At 42.5% G+C, this 24862-nt stretch overlaps 1 protein-coding gene across 1 annotated transcript; it reads left to right on the forward strand.

Annotated features, from left to right (window-relative positions):
• The first annotated feature begins 284 nt into the window (after positions 1–284).
• Positions 285–17987, forward strand: LOC147891565 (vesicle transport v-SNARE 11-like). Its single transcript, XM_087388203.1, has 5 exons — positions 285–835; positions 1658–1716; positions 1957–2145; positions 8004–8174; positions 17745–17987. Exons 1-5 carry the CDS (start codon positions 742–744, stop codon positions 17895–17897), a joined length of 666 nt encoding a protein of 221 aa, XP_087244329.1. The 5' UTR covers positions 285–741; the 3' UTR covers positions 17898–17987.
• The last annotated feature ends 6875 nt before the right edge of the window (positions 17988–24862 follow it).

Genomic DNA, 24862 nt, shown 5'->3' on the forward strand with positions numbered 1-24862 from the left:
ATTTAAGGAAGAAGTTAAATATAGAAGCCTCAGCAATGGAGGTAGTGGCCTATACTATGCTAGAATAGGGCAAATCATGTTTCAAAAGGGTGTTTACACACCAATGTTTGCCCATGAGATACAAGGGGCGTAGGTCGACATGGCTACTGTGTGTGTGTGAATATCATCAAATCCTTGGAAAGGGAGGTGTGTGGGTAGCCAAGGCCCCCACTAATCCTTGCCAATCAAATAACGTCTTCATCTTGCAAAATTGTCAGTTCAAAGTTTTTTTTTTCCTCGGCCGCTTGCAAACACACACCGCCGAGGGGTTCGGTCCCGAAACTATGCTAGTCTTCGTGACCTCCCTCTAAAAAAAATAGCGCCATTTAAAAAAGGAAAAAAGAAAAAAGAAAGGACGTAATACGATCATTCTTTTTGGATGCTGGCATTTTTTCATCTGTTTAAAACGTTCGATGATCGATTTTATACATCGTTTGGAGCAGAAAAGCTGTGCCGTCGACATTGATTCAGGTCTCCGATCTCGGAACTTCAAGCTCTATCTGCTGATTCAATCATCCTCTCCATTCACATTGGACGGATCAACCCCTGCACAGATCGATCTAGCACTCTTTCACCGCCCCTCCATCCGTTTCCCATGTCGCCTCTGCATCAATTCGTGCTTTCCTTCGGGAACTACCTCCTTTCGTGAACGGCTGCGGCATCCAGGGTATTTACAGGGCCTGTCCGGACATCACGGTCAATATGAGTGAGATTTTCGATGGTTACGAGCGGCAGTATTGCGAGCTCTCGACCAATCTGTCCAGAAAATGTGCGACCTTGGCAGGTCTCATCGGAGGTAATTTTCGGATTCGACTTCTTCAATGTATCCATGCCGTTTCCATCTTTGGGGAGAAACGATCTTGTTCACAGCCTTGAAAGTACAAACTGGGTTGTCATGCGGTCCGATGTCACTCTGTTGTTTGGCGGCGGTTGTTGCTCAAGGGGCATTGGGCTTGTTTCATTGGATGGCTCTTGAGCTATCTATCTATTCAGACTGTTTTGAGATAGATTTTAAGTGAAAATCAGGCGTAAGAAATTGCTGAGTGTTTGCTACCGCATAGTACTTATCTGAGTAGATCCATGCAGCTGGGTTTTATGTCGGTAGAAGATGCTTAATGATATCAGTCTTTCCTCAGATGCGGCTTCATGGTGTGTTTAATCTTATGCTTGGGTACACGAAGAGGAATCAATCGTGGCGCAAGAGGGACAGTCACAGGTTAAGATTCGTGTGAACAGCAGTCATCAAGTCTGTGGTCAGTTGGCACATTTTAAGAGGAGACCCACAGAAACTCCTGCTAACTCCATGAGGTTGGAGATAAACTTGTATTTTGAAGTAGTCCAAACTAGTAGCTAGATGGCTGTAAGCATTCAGCTAAACTTAGTGGCTGAGATGCTTGCAACAAGCCACTAAAAGCCCTGGAAACAACCGTGTAAAAGTAGCATTTCTAGAATCCACTGAAGTCACATTGGATGCGAATGTATAACTTTTTGGACGGGAGAGATTCTTGTTCAAGAGGACTTATTTTTTTAGAGAAGAAATTTGCAGTCTTTCACGTTCATTAAGAAATGTACTTAGCCAATTTGCTGATTCCAACTCCTGTACTTTTGTGTGATGCAGAGCAGAAAAAGCAGAAGCTTGCAGAGCTGAATGCAGGGTTGGAGGAGGCAGAATCTCTGGTGAGCCCACATGGAAAGTAGTCTGCTGACTTTGTCATCTCAAATAATAGGATTCCATTGTTTTTGTTGCTCTAGTTTGCCATATAGTGGCTTATCCAATCATACAATAAATACCTTTTTGTTTCGACGTTTATCCACAGAAGAATTCTTTTACTTTAGAAAGTATTTTGGCTGAAATCTACTAATGGAACTATTTAAGCACGTTGTCATTTGATGTGTACTTTTGTTTTATGTGTGAAGATCCGTAGAATGGACCTAGAGGCCAGAAGCTTGCAGCCAAGTCAAAAGTCTGCCCTTCTGGCAAAGCTAAGAGAGTACAAATCAGACTTGAACAATGTGAAGAAAGAGGTCAAGAAGTCTGCCTCTGCCAATGGCTACTCCAGTTCAAGGGATGAGTTGCTGGAGGCTGGACTTGCTGACACAGCAGTGGTACTGTCCTTGCACAAAATATTTCAATTGTATTTTGCATTCAAACGATATCAATTGTTATTTTGCATTTGCCTGTGTAGCAAGGATTCTTGATTTACGTGTAAGCAGGTTTTTCGATAGCTTCATATAGATTTACCTTCTTTTCAAGTAGGTTATGTAGACGACATTGAAATCACTCATATTGCAGAGCTACTAGAGTAGGTCGTATGGACTACATTGAAATCACTCATCTTGCAGAGCTACTAGAGGATAATCGATGGATTATTCTTCTCTTTGACTATTATGGAACAAGTACAGCTGAGCGATGTTGTATTCCTGAAGGTTTTTTCTAGTCAATAGAGATTAATGACAAGTCTTTTTTGAGGATGATTCTGCTGGAATGTCTTCAAAGGATATGTAGAGAATGTGCATGGAGACAATAAGGTTCATGGTCATTCTAGGGACTTCAATGTGCAGTTTACAGTCTTTATCTGCGTGTTTGATCCGCTGTATTGAACTGAATTGTACTTTAAAATAAGGATCTTCTCTATACCTTAGCATATGGTGCAATTTACATATTCTTAATACCCCTCTTAAATTGCATTGAATAAGTAGACGGTGATATACAAATATGTTTTTGGGTTTTCTGAAAATTAAAAAGCTACAGTATGGCAATAAAAGTGACAGAGAAGAAACTCTAAGAAAACAGAGTTTGTGTATGAGCACAGTGACTTTCCAGTGGAAGTTTATACATGAAGTAGAACTTTGTCAATATTTATTTCTCTTAAGTTGTAGTTGGCATATTCCAAGCTGTCATCGAAAGTATGAGAACTTGTCTAGTGAAGATATCTGCAACTTATTCTAGAGTTGGATGGTGACAAGGCCAATTTCTTTACTGAGAACCTTTTCTCGGTTGAAGTGATAATGCACTTCAATATGCTGTGTTCTGACATGAAATATTATATTGTTTGCCAGTTGAATGATGACCATATTGACAGAATAGAGCACCGTTGCTCTCCAGAAAGACTTTCAATTTTTGAAAAAGTGTCTGATTGCTTTACATGTAGCAGTTTGGTTGATCCTCTAAATTTTACTTTAGTTGATGATAAGGCAACTGTTGACTCAGACATTTCTGATTTGGCAAAATATGGAGTCATTTCTTCCCAACTCCATAGATTTTCCCGCCTTTGTAACTAAGGAGTAATTTGCTCACTTTGCTAATACACAAGAGGTATAATCAAAGAAAAATAATGAAAAAAGTACGCACAATCTTACATATGAAGTCTTTTATCTACAGAGTATCGGCCTTAGACATGTTTAGAATGATTGAACATAAGCTGAGGAGCTGAACAGTCCTTGTTTCGTTTAGTTTCAAAAGAGAGTTTAATGTAATTTTGCATCTTTGCAGGAAGGGTACATAATTGTAAGTTTTTTATGTTTAAATAATTTATTCATTCTGTAAATTCTTTCTTCATGAGAGAGAGAGAGAGAGAGAGAGATTTTATTCCTGTTTTTTGGTCAATTTTTGTTTATTGTTGCTTAGTCATGTTCTTCCTTTCTTCTTTATTTCTTGTTGTCTTTCTCTTTTGTTTAATTGACATATTTTAGTAAGCATTGGGTTTACCCAAGAGACTCTGCATGTCTTTAGAAACCTGGTATAGCTGCTTATGGTTGGGCACTGATGATGACATAAGTGTTGCTTTGCTTGCTAAGTATGTCTTCCTTTTGTTTTTCTTTTTTTCTTTTTGGTTACCTCAATTTTCTTCTTTCATTTTCTCTTTTATTTTCTTTGTAGAATTTTGGAGTTGAGAACAACAAGATTCTGAATTTGTACGATTGGATATATTCTAGTCTTATAAAGGTATATATAGCTGTTGCTTGTTTTTTTCTGTTCCAAGTGAAAGTTGCTGAGCTAAGATTGAAACTCTATTTAATTGTACATCTTCTGTCATAAATACTGCCTGTTGGAAAACGCACCTACCATAGTTTGGAACATAGCATTGCTAAACACAACTTGTAGATATAACAATGTCCTGGCAGTCACCAACTGAGAAAACAAGACATCTGATGCAGAAGATTTGCCGGAGTACAAAACGCTCAAATTATCTCGCTTATAGACTTGTGCAGGTAAAAGAAGAAATCGAGAACACTATCAGATGGAAGAAGAGATAGAGAACACATTAAGATTTGTGAGGCAATATGCAGATCCAAGAAGAGATAGAGAACAAACAATCTCTGAGAGAAACTATGCAGATGTACAGCCACAATAGATCTCGTCTACAGAATAGAAAACCCTACTCTAGAAGCTCCAAAATGTGTACCACCCCCTAAAGTAAACATACGTTGGGTGTGGCAACATCACAAGCTTTGTTTGCTGAACCCTCTGCAGTAGAACCAATACCGAATCACCAGACGTCTCTCTGTAGTCTGCAGTAGTTTGCTTAGGGTGAGCTCCATATGCTGCTTCCTCCTTAACTCATGCATTCTCCTACAGCCAGGAGGTGTTTACATTGTAGAGCCCAATACCAAAAGGCCAAGGGCTGCTCATAGACTGAACTGACAAATGTTTCCACAGTAGGGCCTTTTATAGGGCTGGGTGCAGCCAACCCAGTAAGAGGTCAAGCAACTTGCAATAGACTGCCAATGTGGCAAGTCTGTATTACCACAGACCTGGATCTGCCTACCTAGTTTATAATTAACTCGACCAGCACAGCCATGTCTGCCGACTTGCTGCTCAGTTACTCTCGCCTATCAGACGCCTTCTGTTGGCGCATTCTGCTTGATGCATATACCAGCCCATCTGCCCAATGCTTGGGCCTGTACTGCACAACAGCCCACGTGGCTGCAGCTTTGCACCAGTTTCTAGAAGGCTACCCACGTGGCAGCCTGTTTGCTGCCCCGGTGGCACTCTTCTTCACCCCCTCTACTTGTGCACATGGCACATCTACAACCACTAATCTGTGGGTGTCAATCTCTGTCACTCTCCTCATTTGGGGGCTCACAGTGGGGCACTAACCCTATGCCTCCGACACTCCCTCTCAATGACACCGTAATCTGATACTCTGTCGAAGAACGGCTTCATGAGCCTCCTTGTGGAAGCCATTGTATACGAAGGACTAGATCCTGTCTGGAAGTCTATCATGAACACTCCGGAGTCTTTAAGATAACCAAGCACTAACAGGTCCATCCAGTCATTCTCCTTAGAAACTATGAATAGACTAGATCTTGCAAAGTACCAAGCATCATAGGTTTGTTTCATCCCAATCCCTCAAACCTCGGGACTTGTAAAGTGAGAACCTTGTGGCTGATCCACATAGCTATCCACCAACTGATTCCTCTCTAGAAACTCTAGAACTGCTGCCAGTTGTCTCTGAAACCAAGCTCCCATCGACCTCCATTCAGGTGTGAATCTCAAGCCCACCAAGGTAACTTGTAATCCGTCATGTTCCCTGTTCCTTATCATGCTAACGATCCACCTTGGAGAAACCTCCTTGTCACCTGCATTTGTTAATATCTCAACCTTCACAAAGTCCAAGACACTATAATCTTCTTATGACATGCGGATGGCTCTAAATGCCTCTGCCTTTATACTTCCCCCTTTGTAAGTCTAGAAGGCTTTCACCCTCCACCTAGACAAACATTGCGACCAAAGTATGCATTGGAAATCGATAAGAATGTACAGAGAGAATAGAGTCGACAACTGATTGGGTCCCTGTACCCACTGAGGGCCTTCTCCCCCAATTAGGGGAGAATTTGCTTTATAGTTGGAGAACTGAGAAATACAAAGAACACTCTTCGAGAGAGCACGGAACGCACTTCGGAAGAGCTCATTGTGCACACGTATAGCGGACCCAAAGACCTGAGAGGCAACGCCGACCAATACCGAGACCTTGATGCTGTCCACACTGACGATGTAGGACGCTTCTGCAAGGCAAGGAAGAGGCTTGTGCTGTCCACCGGAATGCACCCATGGCTGCAAATTGTCTTGAGTGTCTAACAGTAAAATATGTGAGACACGTCTTCAAGACATGCTTAAGATACCTGTCCTTTTTTTGAGTTTTTGTTTTAAAAAAATATTAAGATCAAACGTGTCTGCTGTCTTGTCATCGACATGTGACTTGAGAATTTCATTTTAGTTATCATCTTGATGGTTTTATGATGTACCAGATTTTAGTCATGATACCTATGATGATTGATCTTTCATAGATTTTGGGATGATTGATCTTTCATCATGGTACCTATGATGATGGTTTTATAGATTTTGGAACCCCTTACTTTGCGTTCATTTTGATAGTAGCCGCTTGTCTTGTACATTGGCCCTCTTGTTATTCAGATTTTGGATGGAGCTTCAAAAAAAGCCTGTGGATGCCCACAACTATGATGACATCATCTACATCTGTGCAGATTAAGTCAGAGGCTACTGGTCTTGTGACAATTTTTTAAAGAGGATATTAGTTGCATGAAACTTGGAATTGTAATGTGCGCGAAAATCGTCTACCTGCAAGCTCTTGACTAGATTCTATTGTCTTTACTATGCTTAGTGTTAAATCTTGAGTGTATAATACTCTGAGTGCTTGCGCTCTGAAGTTAAAAGTTTAATGTGCGACATCTGTCAAGTGTTTAGATTTGATGTAATTACTAATATATGGCAGCTTGTAGCTATGGCTATGCTAGTAAACAAATATGTCTTTTCTGTATATGCTTTTTCTTTTCAGCTGGAATATCTATCAATGACTTTGCTTTTTGTTTGTATTGTACCATCCTTTAGCAATATCCCTTTGTCTGTCCTTGCATTTGGATTCTTGATGGCTTGGAGTGCCACAATAACTGCAGTTACCTGTAGGTCTTTGGGAGTGTTGGATCGGTAATACCCTCTGTTGGAATTACCTTTACCTTTGGGAGTCCATGTTCTCCTTTGGTTGGAGCCTCTGATTCGATGGACCATGGTGTCAGGGTTCCACAGTGTCTTCAATTGGGAGATATTCTGTGAAGACTGAATTGGATCCTGATTGGTGATGATCAATATAGTGCTAAAATAGTTAAAAGATAGAGTTGGGACTTAGTATGCTTTTGCACAGTGTAGATAAAATGGTTTAGAAATGTCCGCTTTGATGTGTTGAACCCAACGGTGAAGACAATACTTGACCTTGATGTAATTTGGTAACCTTGTATTTGGAATAGGTGCAATGATTGGCCTTGGAAAGGATGTCGAAAGATAGGGCTAATGAGATTTGTGCAAAACATGAGCTTGCAGTATGTGAAAATGGGCTTTCAGTGGGTTCAATTTGGACTTGATTTAGGCAAGTTACAACCATTTGAATTTAGAATGAAAAGAGGGAAAAATGGTTCTTTTGACCTTTACATACTCGCTTCTTCTTCCTTATCTGTGTTTTTCTTCATTTGTGTCATGAAGGTTGCTGCTTCATCTGTGTGTGCCATTTTTCTAAGCTGCTTGTGTGCACCTAGTTTTGGGTGCACCTTGTTTGTGCGACTACTTGTGTGTGCGCTTTTTGTTTAGCTAATGTTTATGGTACGTCCAAGTGAAAATTTTAATGGCTTGTAGCATTTTTCCCTTGTTTACTCTGCACAAATTGAGGGTGAAATTCAGATAGATAGGCCATTGTCTTGCAATGTTCTCCTTTGAACTTGTGCCTGTATTATGACTGTAGAGGAGAGCATGCATGTCAGTGAATTTCATCCACGTCCTGGGTTCCCTTTTGGATAGAATCTGATTTTTGCAGTATTTCAGATGGGTGTATATGTCTCTTTTATTTATCATTATAGTGTTGCACTCTTTTTATGCTGAGAAAGCCATTTAGCTGCATTTAAGGAGTTACAAGTACATGCTTCAAAGTCTCCTGGCCTATTTATTTGTGCAGACTTCAATGGATCAAAGGCAACGATTGCTGACGTCGACCGACAGATTAAACCAGTCGACAGACAGAGTCAAAGAGAGCAAGAGAGTGATGCTAGAAACTGAGGAGTTAGGCGTTTCTATCCTTCAAGATCTTCATCAGCAGCGTCAGACTCTTTTGCATGCAACTGATACTGTAAGCTTCATAAGTCTCTTCTCTTTTTATTTATTTTATGTGCAGTCTGACTTTACTTTTTTTTGCTGCCATTCTATTGTGAGTGATGAGGATTCAGCAATCTGTGCTTCAGTACTTGAATTTTGAGCTTAGCCCATCTTGAAGAGAAACATCAGTTTCTCAGAGAATTTAAAAGATCAGCTTCATCGTTGGAAAGGGCCTCATCAGAGCACCTTTCAAAAACATCCATCTGCCAAAGATGCCAGCAATAATATCTGATTGTATTATTTTTGGCCACAAATGCAAAGGCCTCAATCTATGCCTTCATGCTAAGCATATTCTTTCCTACCAATCTAGGTTTGGTACTTTTCAATAATTCCATCATCCTTGGCTTTACTGCGATAGACCAGTTATTGCCTGTAGAAGTTTTGCCTAGGGATAAGCCTACGGGGTCCCAAGTGTTGTACTATGTGATGCTCTCATACTCCTCTTTCCTGGCTTCGGGATTACCTTTGGCTTCTTCGTATTTTTCAGGCTTAGTTATATCTTTAATGATCATCGAGCGTGACTCACTTCAGCCTATCACTTGTCTTCGTACGAAGTAGTTCCGTTAAGTCCATCCTTGCTAGTGGAGGGTTAATCCATAATTTTCCCTTCTTTACCAGCTTTAGATATAGGATTTTCAGTGTTCACTGCTCTTCTCCTTCATTGCTTAGTGATAGGAAAGGATGTCCAGTTTTGAAGCATAAGTACCTTCTTCATCAACAATGATGTCTACATTTTTCTTGCTTTAGAGTTCCAAATTCTCCAAGTCTTACAGTTATCACTATAGGCTACAAAGTTTTCTTTAATTAACCTGTCATCAAGTTTCTTCTTGTTGGCATTAGAAATAGGGACATAAGTGGTGCAGCCAAATATTCTCCAAAGCTCTGGACAGCATGATAGCTGCCATGTGGGCAGCAAAGACTGCATTAAGAACAGTCAGATGACTGCGACTGGAGCAACATCAGTTTGGAGCAGAAGAAACTCTGCATAGACAGCAAGATGAACTTTCAGGGCCCAGAACAGGGCTGCAGAAATGCGCAGCATCCATGACCAGATTGAAGAAGATTGGAGTTGATCTGGTGTTAGGGGCAGAGAGGAAACAATGCACCTGGAGCACGACTGCCATGTGGCAGTCAGGTGCCCATTTTGGAGCAGATTTGTCTGCAGATACAAGTTGGCCCCTGCAGACTGGTCTAGTGTTTTTCAGGCCATTCCAGCCCTTTAAAAGGTCCTCCAGCCTTGGGGTCATTCTATTCATCAATTCTATCAATTGTAGCGGACTTACTCTCTCTCCTGCTCAACACTAACTGAAACTGATAGGTGATGCACTCAATACACATGCTGTGGATGTGAGTGAGAGAATCAGAGCGAGAGAGTATAGCAGGCCTCCGAAGAGGAATATATAACTGAAATGTATGAATGCCCAAAGGACGGAATACGACTGTATGAAGGGGCTGAAACCCTCACTGCAAAAACTTTACTAGACTAGACATTGTGGGGAGGAGGTGAATCCTCACCGGTGATCCCTATAGGCCGAGGGCTATCCTGCTGGTTTGCTGCTGGGGCTCTTGGCTACCTCTGCTGAGCGCTACAAGGCCCAAGGCTGGATGAAGAATGAGGGCCAAAGGCTGCCCTTTTATAGGCTGTTAGGTCAGCCTGGCCGACCTCGTCAACGCTGACCGTTTACCAGGTCGATCAAAAGTCAACATGGCGACTTTTTGATAAAAAAGTTAACTGTGTTTTTGTGTTGTTGACTGTGTGCTGATTCCTGACTGTGCAAGGCTGCCTGCATGGCTGTACGGATGCCCGTTTGGCTGTTGACCTAGCTGCTTGCATGGCAGCCTGTGTTAACTGTAGAATGTCTAGGGCATAAGGATGCCCGTGACATGCCCTTATGAAACTTGAACTAGGGTACAAAAGGGCCTCCCATCTTGCTGACGGAGGTGACTGTCTGTGGTATACCTGGATGATAAATCCCGATCTGAATGCTTGGTTCATGAATCCGGAGGTGATCGCTTAGTTCACGAAGCCTGATCTGTAGGGTCTGGTGCTAACTTTTGGTAAGGATATTGGCTGTTGGTTAGTGCTCTAGGATGATGCTCCATTTGGTTTTCCTCAATGCATATAAGGGATAGAGATGGAGGAAGTTTTGTTTTGAGAGAGACATCCAGGTCCGGCTGTAGTACTGTATATTATTGAATCTTGACTCGAGCCCTCTGAATCACTGAAATTAAAGGTCGAGGTGGAGCACCTCTAAGCCAAGAAATGAACTTAGACCCATGGCTGACATCCAAGCCTTGGTTCTGATAATCTAGTCGGACTTCGAACTGGTGCCACCATTGAGCTCCCAAGATGATGTCCGTTGCCTACCTAGGTGTGACTTGAGTGGCCAACAGTCTACCCTCCCTGAGATCTTCAGAGTAACTGCAGCTCTCTATTTGTTGCCCTGGAAATGCACCATTCAAGGCCATTGGTTTCGAAGGCAAAAGAGGCAACTGACTTGCTTACCTGCTTTGGTGGAAATGATGTCCTCTGAACTGTTTGAATCTGCCAGGATAAGAACCTTCTGACCACCAACCTGTCCATAAAACTGAAACATATTGGGAACTGACGGCTCTCCCTTCTGTCGATCTTCAAACTCCTTGATGACTACTGAGGTCATTCCTGTAGTTTGCTGATCTTCAAGCTCCTCGATGACCTCTGAGGTTTTTGAAGCGAGAAGCTTCTGGGCAATCTTCCTTAGTATGGCCTGGCACATGATAATGGAAGCATTGGTTCTCCTTGGCGTAGAGTGCTCGTGTCGCTGCATCCAAGTATCTGAGATAGCCGGTGCTGTCCTTCGCTATCCAGCTCTTCTTCTACTGCATGTTCCCACCATCACTTGGCGAGGAATCCTGGGACTTGTTACTGTTGACTTGCTTGGATCCTTGTGCATGAGCTCAAAGTTCTGAGCAAGCTCGTATGCACATTCATAACCTCGTGGCCTGAAACTTCTAATAGACCACTGGATGTCTGTACGCTGCTGCCCATGGAGAAATTTGCTCAGCTTCTGATTATCCTCCAGCGGCAAGTGTATAAACACTTGGATTAATTTTGTTGACATAATGATTCACCGACTCGGTGTCTCCTTGGCGTAGCTCGTAGAACTGACTATGGAGCCTGTCCAGGGTCAAGGGTGGCAGGAATTGTGATCGAAGATCTTTCACGAGCTTCGTCCAGTTGTAGAGAGGTGTTTCCTTGTCTGCATCACAGTGGTCCTTCTGCATCATCTCGGAAAGGAAGGCTTGATTGGAGGTGGAAGTCTCTCCTTTTCTCCCCCCGTTGGTTGGAGTAGAGAAATGAGAAGCTGCTGGTCTTGTTCTTCCTTCTCTTCTCAAGCGGTACGTTCTCAGAGCTCCTTGGCCTCTTGAGCTTGGCGGTCCCGGAGTTCTTTGGCTTCCCGAGCCTCTCGATCGTGTTCTTCTTTCGCTCGAGCTGCTCGCTCGGTTTATCGGGCCTCTTGATCGCATTCTTCTTTTGCTTCCCGAGCTGCCCACTCGGCTTCTCAATCGTGTTCTTCTTTTGATTCCCGCTTGGCTTCTCAAGCCTCTCGACCGCGTTCTTCTTTTGCCCCCAGAGCTAGCCTCTCTCGCTCTATGGCGGCTTGCTCATGATCTTCCCGCATTTCTTAAAGTTGTGTCATGGACTGTTGCTGCATTTGCATCATAGCCTACAACATGGTTGTCATGGCAGGCGTGGAAGTGTCTGTGGTGGTGGGGGGTTGGAACCTGATCCCTCCTCCCCTCCTCTTTTGGACTGCTCACTAGCACTCACGGTGTCCTTACCGGATCTTGTCTGCTATCACTAAATTGGCCCTTCCTATCTTAGGAAAGAAATTTTAAGCTCTGATACCAATGTAGTTGGAGATAGACTGACTCACTCTCTCTCTTGCTCAACACTAACTGAAATTGATAGATGATGCACTCAATTTTCAAGTGATGCTATGGATGTGAGTGAGAGAATATGGCGGGCCTCCGAAGAAGAATATATAACTGAAATATATGCATGCCCAAACAGTTGAATACAACTGTATGAAGGGCTGAAACCCTCATTGCAAAATTGTACTAGACTAGACATTGTAGAGAGGAGGTAAATCCTCAGTGATGATCCTTGTAGGGTTGGAGCTCTTGGCTACCTTTGCTGAGCACTAGAAGGCCCAAAGGTTGGATGAAGAATCAGGGCCAAAGGCTGCCCTTTTATAGATTGTTAGGTCAGCTTGGCCGACCTGGTCAATGCCTACCGTTGATCTTGGCCGGCTGGTCAATGCTGGTCGTTGACCAAGCCAGCCAAAAGTCAACGCATTGAATTTTGATATTTAAAAAGTCAAATTTGTGTTTTTTGGCCCTCGATGATGTGGTGTTGACTGTGTATTGATTGTTGACAGCGCAAGGTTGCTTGTGTGGTTGTATGGATGCTTGCATGGGAGTTGACCTTGTTGCGTGGCCTTTTCTTTCTACAATCCTTTACAAAATGACCTAGCTCATCACAATAGAAGCACCACTTCTCTTTCTTTCTCTTTTTTCTTGTTGTCTTCATCTAAAGAGTCTGCTCCTCGTCATATTTGTCCTTGGGCTTGCCTTTGCAGGCTTGCCCTTGCCTTTGTAGGCTTACCCTTGCCTTTGCTCTTGTCTTGAGCTACTAGGGCAGTGTCATCCTTATCCGTACCATCGTACTTCTTTTCTTGAGCTTCTTGTTACAACAGCAATGGAACCGGCTCCTCAAAATTCATTGGCGCCACCCTTGGCCCTGCAATCATCATAGTAACAAAACTACTATAGTCCGAGGGAGCATTTCTAGCAATAGCCTTGCCATCCTCGTCGAGCTCATCCTTTGACCAACTGCTGCCCGTTGATTCTGCACCACCTTCATCTTGTTGATGTGTTCTTGTAGTGATGCCTCTTCATCCATCCTCATGTCATATAGCTTCGTCTCGAGGTCCAAGATTCTCACCTTGTTGTTGACCTCATACATGTCCCTCAGTGTTGTTCAGGCCTCGAAAGACGAGTTTGTCATCTGTATGTGAGGAGTCACCATATCCGTCGTCGTACCCACAATGATAGCCAAGGCTTCCACATTTTCGGATCTGCCATGACCCCTTTAAAAGAGGGTTCGTTGGTGTCAGCACCGTTGCTATCGTCGATGTGGCTGGAGTAGTCACAGTGGCATGAGGCAACTTCTATGTCCCCATCGCAATCCCCCACAACTCCCTTAGCACTAAGTCGCTCCAAACCTTCATTTTCCACAATGGGTAATTGGTCCCATCGATCTTGTCCGTCTCACCAAAATTAGGATCTGATATCAGTTTGCCATGACAATGAACTGAAAGAGGTAAAGAGTTTAGAGTGTCGTACACTTGCATGAACTTGAGCCTCCCACCTTGGTACAATCCTTCAGACACGTGTCTAAACCTGAGCCTCCGCCTAGGTACAATCATTTAGACACCGAAATGAATTCCTTCGAGCAATGAATCAAGGTCATCCTTAAGGTCCTTGCCTTCAAGCTCCACTTCTCTGATACCATCTTAGAAAATGGGAATCCCACCAAAGGGTATCCCGTGGGTGGAAGACTAATAAATGAGCCGAGGAATTACGTGGGGAAGTGTTTCACTACGGAATCAAACTTCTTACCTTGTGTGTACTTCACAGTGTGTGTGCAAGCTAGATAGACAGTGCATCCACGACAAATAGAAGCAACACTTACATATTCCTGTCCGTCCAAAACTCGACACAGTACAAAAGGAGATATGGAGTCCTACCAAACGGTGGTCCTCCGATCTTACCATAAAAGTCCTCCTATTTGCTTGGCACTTCTAGATCTCGGAGCCTGCATTCTCCTTTGAGCTTATGTGGACTCTTTGTTCAGTGATCCCTTCCACCTTGCTGTCCGGATAGCCAGCCTAGGTGGGCTGGAGCTCAAGCTTAGTTTGCAGCTCCTTCTAGGTCTCCTTCACCTCCTGAGTATAGGCCGAAGTTAATTCCCCCGAGCAATGAATCAAGGTCGTTTTTGAGCAAGGTCCTTGCCTTCAAGCTCCACTTCTCGAGAACTTCCATCTGGTCTCTAATACCATGTTAGAAAATGGAAACCCCACCAGAGGGTATCCCGCAGCAGCGGAAGATTGATAAATGAGCCCAGGAATTACACGCAGATGTGTTTCCCTACGGAATTAACCTTCTTAACTTTTGTGTACTTCACAACCATAGATGTGTGTGTGCAGGCCAAAATAGACAATGCATCCAAGACAAGTATAGAAGCAACACTTATATACGTTCGTCCAAAACTGGGAGTCCCACCAAACTGTGGTCCTGGACACAATAGAAAAGGAGGTGCGGAGTCCCACCAAACCGTGGTCCTCCGATCTTACCAAAAAAGTCCTACTATCTGCTTGGCACCTCTGGATCTCCAAGCCCACTTGCTCCTCTGAGCTTATGTAGACTCTGTGTCCAGTGATCCCTTCCACCTTGCTGTCCTGATAGCCAGCCTATGTGGGCAGCACCCCAATTAGGGCAAGCTATATATAGCTCCAACAATTGATGCCTCCCACCTCCTTTGTAGCTAGACGGATGTTATGTCTAAATGCAGTTCATTCTTAGGCTAGGGAGAGTTTGCGATGTCAAAAATGAGAGATTGGAAGATAGGCAAATACTACGCTGGCCAATGCTATAGGAATGTGAACCTAAAGATGTATAGGGTACGAAGAGGTCCGAGTGGTGAGGAAGGATCAATTTTGGACAGAGAGATTTTGGGTATTTTTTTGGGGGGGGGGGGGGGGGGGGGATTTTGAGACATAAGCGATTTTCCCTTTCCCACAAAACCCCCCCCTCCCCCCTTCTCTTAGAAAATTAGGCTTCACCTTCACTATCTTTTTTTGGCTTGCCCTTTAGGAAAGGACTTAGTAAATACGCCTATGACTGCTTGACCGTTTCCTACTATCTATCCAGCTTAGTCTGCAGCTCCTTCACCTCCTGAGTACAGGCCCAAGGAAGCCCTAACTGCTGCTCCTATCTGCTCTCGGTTGGCTGCTCCAAGTGATGAGGAATGATGCCACAAGTGGTCCATTTTATAGGGCTGAACCCCCTACATAAAAACCGACCAGCCAGGTCCATAATGGCTGACTGGATAGCAGACTGGGGTCGTCCCCTTGTACAAAACAGCCTGGTTGCCTGGCTTAGACCAGCCCAACCAGGTCCCACCTTCATGCCATGCCTTGGGCTATATCCAGCCCTAGTCTTGGGCCCCAAACCAGGCCCGTGTGCTTCCCAATCAGCCGCCTTTTGCTGTGCATCTTCTTCCTGCTGATCCTACCACAGATCTGGCCTTGTACCCTCTGTCCTGCTTCCATACAGCAGCATGTATCAGTCTGTTGCTGGTTTCCCTGTGCAATCCTGCCCTTCCTCAGTGTGGAGTGCCTCTGGACATTGCCATGTCAGATCTGCCCTCCAAGATGGCTTCCAACTGCCAGGTACTTCCTCCCTCTCTCTGCTGCTCACTTGGGAGCCCATGTGCTGCCCATATGGCAGCCCCATGACCCATCCTATCATTCTATGGTCCCCCCCCCTCCCCCGATGCACTCCTCATTTAGGAGCTCACGGGTGGGGAGGGGACCAACTTTAATTCAACAGTCCCATTCTTTTGTTGTCACGCTCTCCATCTGTCGAATCAAATGTTCTCACCTGAAAACTGCAAGCATGTGATTTTATGAGTTGTATTTTGAGTTAGTTGATTGCATATGTATGCAATTGTGTTCATGGTAGCTTACGATTCTCTCTCTCTCTCTCTCTCTCTCTCTCTCTCTCTCTCTCTCTCTGTGTCGTATAATACATGTCTTCTGAGCTTTGAAAAACCATGTTTCCCTTCACATTTGGAGGGTGTTGCATGAAAAAGGTTGAGGTGGGGTTGTTTTGTCACACCTTATCACGGGGCCTGACCATGCCCAATCTATACCTAGCTAGAATTTTCCTGCTCACTCTGAATAGCCATGTGAGAGCGAAAGCCATGGAATTAAACCCCAAGCCTCCCTTGGAGTTGGTGTGCATACACTGCTGACCTGCTACTTCAGTCCAGCATGTTTTGGAGTCTTTCCTGCTCAACATGAAATTCATAATGCATCTTTTAATCTTTTGGCAATGTTTGTCTGGGAGAGTCCAGAAAGAGGCAAAGTAAATGGGCATAGCGGTCAGGACAGAGGAGACCAACTGAAGGCTCTCAGATAGCCTTAGGAATCTATTTGACCAATGGTTGATTTTCTTGAGGATCTTTCTTTTGTGAAGCACCGACCTTCCTTCTCAGATGTATCGACCTTAATGGGTATCCCTAGGGAGGCGAGGGCCTCATCTGAACCACATTCCAACTGTCTTTGACCTTGGGAGTTACACTCCCCAAGGGGGATAATCTGAGTTTTTTCCTTGTTAGTTCTCCCTGCTAGCAGTGCAGTAACTGTTATTCAGGCTTCTATACTATCATAATGGGCCATGAGGAAGTTGCCATCTGCAAATTGGCCCAGGTTAGATTCCTTCTCATTCCCAGGGAGCTCAAGTCTGAGAATCTCTTTTGCCTCTTTTTGCTTGTCCATGACGGAAGACCAGTTGCACAGATGAGGAAGAGAAAGTGAGCCACAGGGACAACCTTGCCTCGCAACATTCAAATTCTTAATTTTTCACCTATACTTTTGGTGAAATCATCCCCAACTACCACCACCTGTGTGCGCTCTTTTCTGCCCCCTCACAACACTGTCAAAGGTGTGGCTGGAATTCATGTATTGTTAGGCAAAACATATAACATGAATCCATACGGGTATCCATGTTTCTCCATAGGAAGTGATTTTAATGCAGGCTTTCAGTGTGACAAAAAAACTCATGCTGTGGACCATATTTTTACAATCTCGGGTCCAGAAAACATGCCTAAGATTCATGTGGGAAGCTTGAAATTTCTGCAGAGGTAACATAGCAGTAAGTCAGTGATATGCATGAATATGCATGGTTTAATATCGGCGAGTGAATTATGTGACACATGAGTTCACACATTTTGTTTGTCTTTGTGATGTCAAGTTTGTAAAAGAATACAAAAGTGGTTGACAGTTTTTGGGATTTAGTAGGCTCTACACATTCTACAGCTCCCAGCTTTCATGTTTTTTAAATAATATTTTTTACTTTAGAACAACAAAATCCTGACTTCGTATGATTGGATATACTCTTACAAAGGTATATACATAACATTTTTGAACCATTAGAATTGTTAGCGTACCACAGCTGTTCGATCCGTCACTCTTTAAAGTTGGTATAGTGTCACAGTTGCCATGATTGGGCTCTAGCCTCTGATGGTACTGTCCTGGTCGTTTCAGAATTTTTAAAACCCACAGTTCGGTAGATTTTTTGATTAGCTTGAAAGAAAGCAATTGTTGTGGAAAGTATTTATTCCTTTTTTTGGGGGGGATTTCACTAGATGGCAAGAAAACCACTGCCGTGGAAAGCATGTTTACTCTCTTTTGATTTGACTTGGCTGTCTTGTTAGCTCCATGGAGTGGATGACAATCTTGGAAGGAGTAAGAAAATTGTGAAATCTATGGCAAACAGAATGGGACGCAACAAATGGATCATGGGTGGGCTTATTACTTTGCTTCTCATCGTCATAGGTGTCGTACTCTATTTCAAACTCAGAAATTGACTGGGACATTGATCAGTCTAATAACTACGTGGATTGGGAGCCAGTGGTATTAATGGTTTTACTTGATTACGAACTTGATGGGAATGTTTGCATATCTTGTCTTGTATATTTTTGGTTACTGGATTGCTTTTCTCCCTTGTTGTCAATTAATAAATTGAAGACTGAAGTTTTGCCTCAAAGTGGGCTCCCATACTGAGGAATGCAGATAATGTAGTATGCTCTCTTTTACTGTTCGGTTGGGGATCAGATGCTCTGAAGCAATCGACAATGACATATGGATGCATCATTTCAATATAGTCTAATGAAAAATAGCATGTATGTGTTTTTATTTCCTTAATCTTTTTTTTACACATGTAAATGGGGTGGTCTATAGCTGTCTAGAGAGAGCTGCATACTGCTTTTTTGCTACCAAAGCGATATTGACAATTAACCCCCATGTCCAGCTGCATCTATAAGAGTATAAAGAATCCTTTGTGTACCCTTGATTATGGTCAAGTGTTTAGTCGGCTATCTGTAAAGAGAAAGGTTTGCAGGATTTTACTTTTGAACGTGAAGAAGTTTGCTTGGATAGACATAAGTGTGCAAGGATTTCAAGGTTGAGGTGAAAAGAACGACACCACTGTTGATTTTGTGGTCATGGATGTAAACTAATGTGTGGATGTGAATGAAACCGAAACCAAGTAGGTGGTTCATACACCATTGTGGTGTAACGCTTGGCACCTATTTAAAGGGCCTAAGAGAGTCTCTTTGTAAGGCTGAAATATGAGGTACCAAAGCATTGTATAACCATAGTGTTCTCCATCTTGTGGTCACACATCTTATCCTCCCTCTCCTTGCACGTGCTCTCTCTCTCTCTCTCTCTCTCTCTCTCTCTCTCTCTCCATGCTCCCAAGCCTTCATGCTCACTAAGCTTCTCATTATGCACTCTCTCACCTTGATCGTCTTCACTTGAGCCATTAGACCATAGTTCATTGGAGTTATAGCTTGATGCGGCTTGACCTCCTTAGCCCCTCAAGAACTAGTTCATCTATGTAGGATTTGAAGTCGTCTCCACCTCATCATCCCCTCAGAACTATTTTAGCATTCTTGGAGTCTTACAATGCATTCATACATTGCAACAATCTCCTCTTCTTTTGCCATAATTTCTTTCTTTCTTGGATGTAGATTTGACTCCAACTCTGTGTACCTTAATGGATTTGAGTCTACTTCCAAAACCAATCTCAAGTTTGCATTAGGGTGTGAACTCAAGGCTACTCCACTTCTTGGGGAGTCATTCTCTTGACCACATCTCGGCTAATCACCACCTTCCTTCCTAGCCTTGGAATCCTCTTTGTAGTCAATGGTTGTGCACTTTCAGCTCCTTGAATGTAGCTTGGTAAGTGCAGCTCCTTGAATGTAGCTTGGTCTCGGTACCCCTATGACCCAAGCATTAGTCCCAAACTCTCAAAGATGGATTTGTGTAGCTACGTTGACTACCTCTGCCTAGAACAACCATTGAAGATTCGTCTCTCTTACCATATTTGATTTGTATGAGGCAATATACAGTATCGAATGGTGGGACAAGTTTGTGATCGCAATGATGGGCAAGGGAGTGGATTCCTTGATCCTAGACATGCAAGGATGCGGAGTCCAAGCAAAGTGCATCAAATCGGGGGTATCGCCCAAGGATGCTAAAGGACTTCTCAACGACAGAAAACCCCATCTCTAGTCTCACCCAAATCTTTCTTTTTGCTATCTTGTTTGTTAGGATAACTTGGTCATTGTCTGTTACCTTTTGATTCCATTTACTCTATAGCACTTGATTGAAGTGAACTCCCTCCTTTGCCAATCTGAAATGCCTTCAACTTTTGACTAGTCTCATTAAGGGAGATTTGAGGTCTCAAAAGGGCCTTGTAAGGAATAGATAAAGAAAGGAAGAAAGGAACTAAGTTAGAAAAAGTGACTTATTATGGTAACCCAAGCGGATAAGGGACCCCTAGCATTTACTAAGCTAACATAGGTGGTGTGAGGTTGACTTTAGTGGCCCCCAAATTTGACAAGGCAAAGGCCTCATAAAGAGGGATAAGGTGCCTCATTGTTCACCATTGGATCTATTCAAGATCTATGGTGGACATGGAGGTGCTTCTTAGAGGGCTAAGGTTAAGGTGCTTCATGGAGGGTGGAGATCAAAAGATGAAGATGGATGGACCGGATTGAAGCGCCATATTGGATGGCGTGGATTGAAGCGCCATTTTCTCTCACCTCCTCCCTTGGATCCATCCCTTGATCTATGGTCCAAATGGAAGGCACATTTTCCTCTCATCCCTTCCCTTGGATCCACCCCTTGATCTAATGCCTATATTGAAGCACATTTTCCTCTCATCCCCTCCCTTGGATCTATCCTTTATCTAATGGTTGGAGTGCTCTAACATAAGTTTGAATGTGACACTTGGATTGGAGGTTAGATTAATGGCTAGGAGTGAGGACCATGGGGAGAGGTTTGCACCCATAAATGCTCAACATGTCCTTTTGTACACCTCAATATGCCATTGCCCCACTCAAAGGAGCACTCTCATTGGTACAAATCCCTCTCTAATCCCTTGAAATTAGGAACACTAATTGGAGGCCCTTTTTCAGACCCCAAATCTCCCCTAATGTATGTCCACCTTGGCTCTCTGTTCTCAAAACTTACCAAAGGTCTCTTTGCCAGGTATAAATCCACAACATTCAGTTTAAGTTGTTAATGAACATAGGAAAGTACATAGATTTAGCAAGGGATCTCGTTGGCAAAGCTTTGTGTATGTCCAACAACGAATGGTTGGATCCCATCCACCATTACAAATCTATGCATCATGTCCTGGATTGAATATTTAGTAGCCATTGTCTTGAGGCATCTCTATTGTCCCAGACTAGCATTGCACTCATCCTATAGAGGCCTTCCTCTACCTCTCTTGGCAATCATCATTCTTGTGGCTTTGGATTTGATGATGACATTGTATTTATCAAAGACCATGGTCATCCCATTTCTTGCAAGCTAGCATCAAAAGCATGTTCTTGCATAGATTTGGAACATAATTTGGAACATAAATTACATGTTTTCTTCTCTAATGTGTCATTAATGGCATCCTTCCTATTCCTTTGATGAGACAGTTTTGATTATCACCCATGGTGGCATTGGATTCAAACCTAGTTCAACAAGAGTCAAGAACCATGCTGAAGTCTGCATCATGTGCTTTAAGAATGCATACGATGTCCATGTACCAATCATCATTATTAGGGCCTACCACAATTGTGGAGCACCTTTTCATCCTTCTGACAACAAATAGGTTCTCCTTGATGATGTCAGTCACTTTTACCTTAGCTGGATCAGGTTCGTCTTTTCTACACCCGCTCTTTACTCTAGTGGTCATGGGAATTATGTCCCAGATTGTCACACTTGAAGCACTTTTTGAGCTTCTTATTGGATCTAGTCTTTTCCAGTTGTGAATCATCATTCGTCTTGATCTTGTTGGGTGTGCTTGAGTGATAAATAGATAGATAGATATCTTTCAGTTGCCCCCTTGAGTTTGAATGCTTTCAGAGGACTTGCAAGATAGAGAGATTTAACTACAATAGAGAGTTTAGAAGATTCGAAAGAGAAGAAAGGGGCAGCATGGGTACAAAAGAAGGGGCAACTAGGAAGGAAAAAAAGAAGGGAGAGAGAAGGGGGAGCTCCAATCCATGCATTTGCTTTGACAGTTTGTTAATGAGAGGAGGTCCATAAGTAACAAGCACTCAAGCATCCCATCGAACACCTCCCTCTCTATTGAGAAACCTAATAATGTGTCTACTCCCTCCACAAATACAATGTCTCAAAAGTCAAGATGGCTCCCTCTTTCCTTCTTTTGAGTGGACACTTGACTCCAGTGAATATATACACTCTATACTATAACTCTTTGTAGCACAACACAAACATTCACATTAAAACAAAACATTGAAGTAACATGGTATAATTATTAACCATGCTACCTTGGTTTGATCACCATGCGAGGTGCTATAGTACTAGAATTCTCAAGGATACTTTTGGATCTTGATCATCTTGTTCTATGAACATATGAAAATTCACATATGAAAAGTACTCGTCACCTTCTTTATTAGCCAACACACAAATCAATAGGGATTCACACAGGTAGCCTTTCAATGGGAATTCATGACTACAATATCAAATGTATACCAAGGCCATTGTTTACACACAGAATGTCTTCAAAACATCAAGATGAAGTAGGTTTTATTGCATATGTTGTTGACATCCCATGGCACATGCTATTTCCACTTTCTTTATGATTGGCAAGGCACAAAGAATGTTGAGAATTTTGTTATCTAACATGGATGCTAAGAGACAAAAAACCATGCAATTGAGCAAAATTGAACCTTTAGCCCAATTCACATCCACTAAGAAACACAAATTTTCAAGACACTAATTCGCAAGAGGATCGCTTACTCTTGCTCATTCTCCTATTGGAAAAGTGCAAACTTGAAAGCCAATATTATTGTAGTTAATAGATTCAAAGCTTGTTCATCTCTTTCTAATATTTTAAAGGCTTTGAGATATTCTTGTAAGGGCAACCTTTCTAACATTTGTTTCTCTTTTGATCCACCTAGACATGACCATAACACTAAATTAGGCATTCCAAGTTTCCCTATAGGCTAGAGGAAGATGTGGGGATGCTATGATTTGAGACCATTGGTTGGGAATTTTTTTATACAGGTAATTATGATGGAGAGTTGCTGACAAAAAGCAAGTGGAAGATTGGGTTTTATTCTTCGTGCTACCCCCTTAAACATTAAGACCCCTTTTGGGCAACCCCTTTCTCCACTTGAACATTAAAAGCCTTTTTAGGCACCCCCTCCCTCTATCAACTAACAGCTGAGATATGTCCTATCTTAGGACCCAAAGTGTTAGCTTTTAAGATGGCATTTAAAGCTTTAGTTAAAGCCGAGCAAAGAAATCAATTGAATTTATAAACATAGTATAGTGAAAACAAGTTGAATGTGAATGGATTAATTAGCTATTCCTCCTTTGATTCTAATGCTGAAAAACGTTCAATTTTTGTACATTTCTATTAGTTCCAGCATGCTCCATGTGAGACCTTTCATGAGACCCATGTGCACATGTTCCTCTTTATGTGAGAACCCTGCCATCCTCAACTCACCCTTTTACCTCTCTAAAAAGTATAGAAATACCATGATTCTCAAACCCCCCACCCGACGTGACACTAGGAGAGGGTTACACTGGCTACACATTGGGTCATGCTAGCCTAGATTACAACGGATTAGTATGGTAACTTTATTACCACATTGCTTTCTTCCATTTTACCATTATATTCAAGAGATAAGTGACCCAACTCTTTGTAGTTGCCACATTGCTTCATCTTTGGATCTTTGATGTAGCATCTTGACTCCGGATGTTCTTTCTTTTTGAAAATTGAACATTTGCTAGAGGTAGATTTTGAATATACTGCTTCAACTGGTGTACCTGATGTAGATGCTCCACTGGATTCTCCTCATTGAGAAGAGATGAAATAACTCGTTCGAATGTAGGATTGGGTACATATTTCAAAGTCATGACCAAATTGCGGTATTATTTGATCACGACATTTAGAAGCACGACAATTGCATCCTCTCCTTCAATCTTAGCTTTCACTGATATGAATTGGACCATAAGCCCCTTCACACAGGAAATAAAATTGCCAAGGTCTCCTCAAGGTTAAAGAACCTAACTTTTAGGGAAATTTTTTAGATCTTTCCTTTAGTACTATACAACTTTTCAATCTCTTCCTATTTATGCTTGGTCGTTGCAAGCTCATCAATGTGATGGATGAGACTTTTGCCAATAGTACGGATGATAATTGCTTATTCTCTCTCATCTTTAATCTCATATACTGTGGTCAGGTTAGGGGTTTTTGCCATTGGCATGTGGTCATAAACCCTTAAACATTAGCAGATATTTAACTTTGCTTTTCCATGAATGGAAACCCTCTCCATTCAACTAAATGTAATAGGCTATGCTCCAAATGGCAATTGAAACTTGGGCTAGGATAGCCCGTTATTGGATATGCTGCAACGTCCAAACTCCCTTGGCAGGATTTAGTGCTATCTGAGTTTCAAATAAAAATCCGGCAATCTGAGTTATTAGCAAAAATGGTTCAAAGTTGGAAGTTGAGGATCAAGAATGCTTTACTAGATTCGTTCACGGTCTATGGCGAGAGATGCCTCACTTTGGTAGAAATATATGGTTATCTAGCTGGTCGCTCAAAGATGACTCCCCTCCAAGCATTGCCAGGAAACTCAATAAAAAAGGCATTTGTACATGGGATGATCTATTGGATCCTGGGATTTGTGATTGGTCTCCCGTAGAAACAATTGCCAATCGCTTCTCTTTAACTCATGGCGAGTGTAGATTTATGCAAGGATTTTGAGTACGGATGATTTCAGAGGATTTGCCTTTAAAAGTGGGAAACCATTGCATAAATGCACGACAATGACACACTTGAAGGAGCAAGAAGAGACTTGGTTACTATCTGAAATTCAGAAAGTGTGTGGCTTCTCAAGCCGCTCCTAACTGTAATGGAGGGCCAGAATATCACTGATTTGGAGAGCTACTCCTTAATTTAGATTGAATGTCTTTCTCTCGCAAGTGATTATTGCTGTTAGAATGAGGGTCTCAAAGTGGAACCCAAAAATTTCCCCTCTATGCTCATTATGCAGAATCAAGAGAGATGCATTATCACTTGTTTTCAGAATGTATTTTGGTGTGGGTGGTATGGAGGGGAATCAAAACGCAGATACAACAATGTTTTTTTCAAAAAGGTTTAGAGGAATGCCTGTCTGTTCGATGAGATCTCTGAGAATCTAAGGTAACTCGGTATTATGCAAGAAAAAATTTATCGGTTAGGCAAACTTGATATGGCCATTATGAAAATAAGCTCTATTGGGCCGTAAGGAAC

Source organism: Dipteris shenzhenensis, chromosome 17, assembly GCF_047967505.1.
Source record: "Dipteris shenzhenensis isolate YYH24624 ecotype China chromosome 17, Dip_SZ_1.0, whole genome shotgun sequence".
In the NCBI taxonomy this organism is placed as follows: domain Eukaryota; kingdom Viridiplantae; phylum Streptophyta; class Polypodiopsida; order Gleicheniales; family Dipteridaceae; genus Dipteris; species Dipteris shenzhenensis.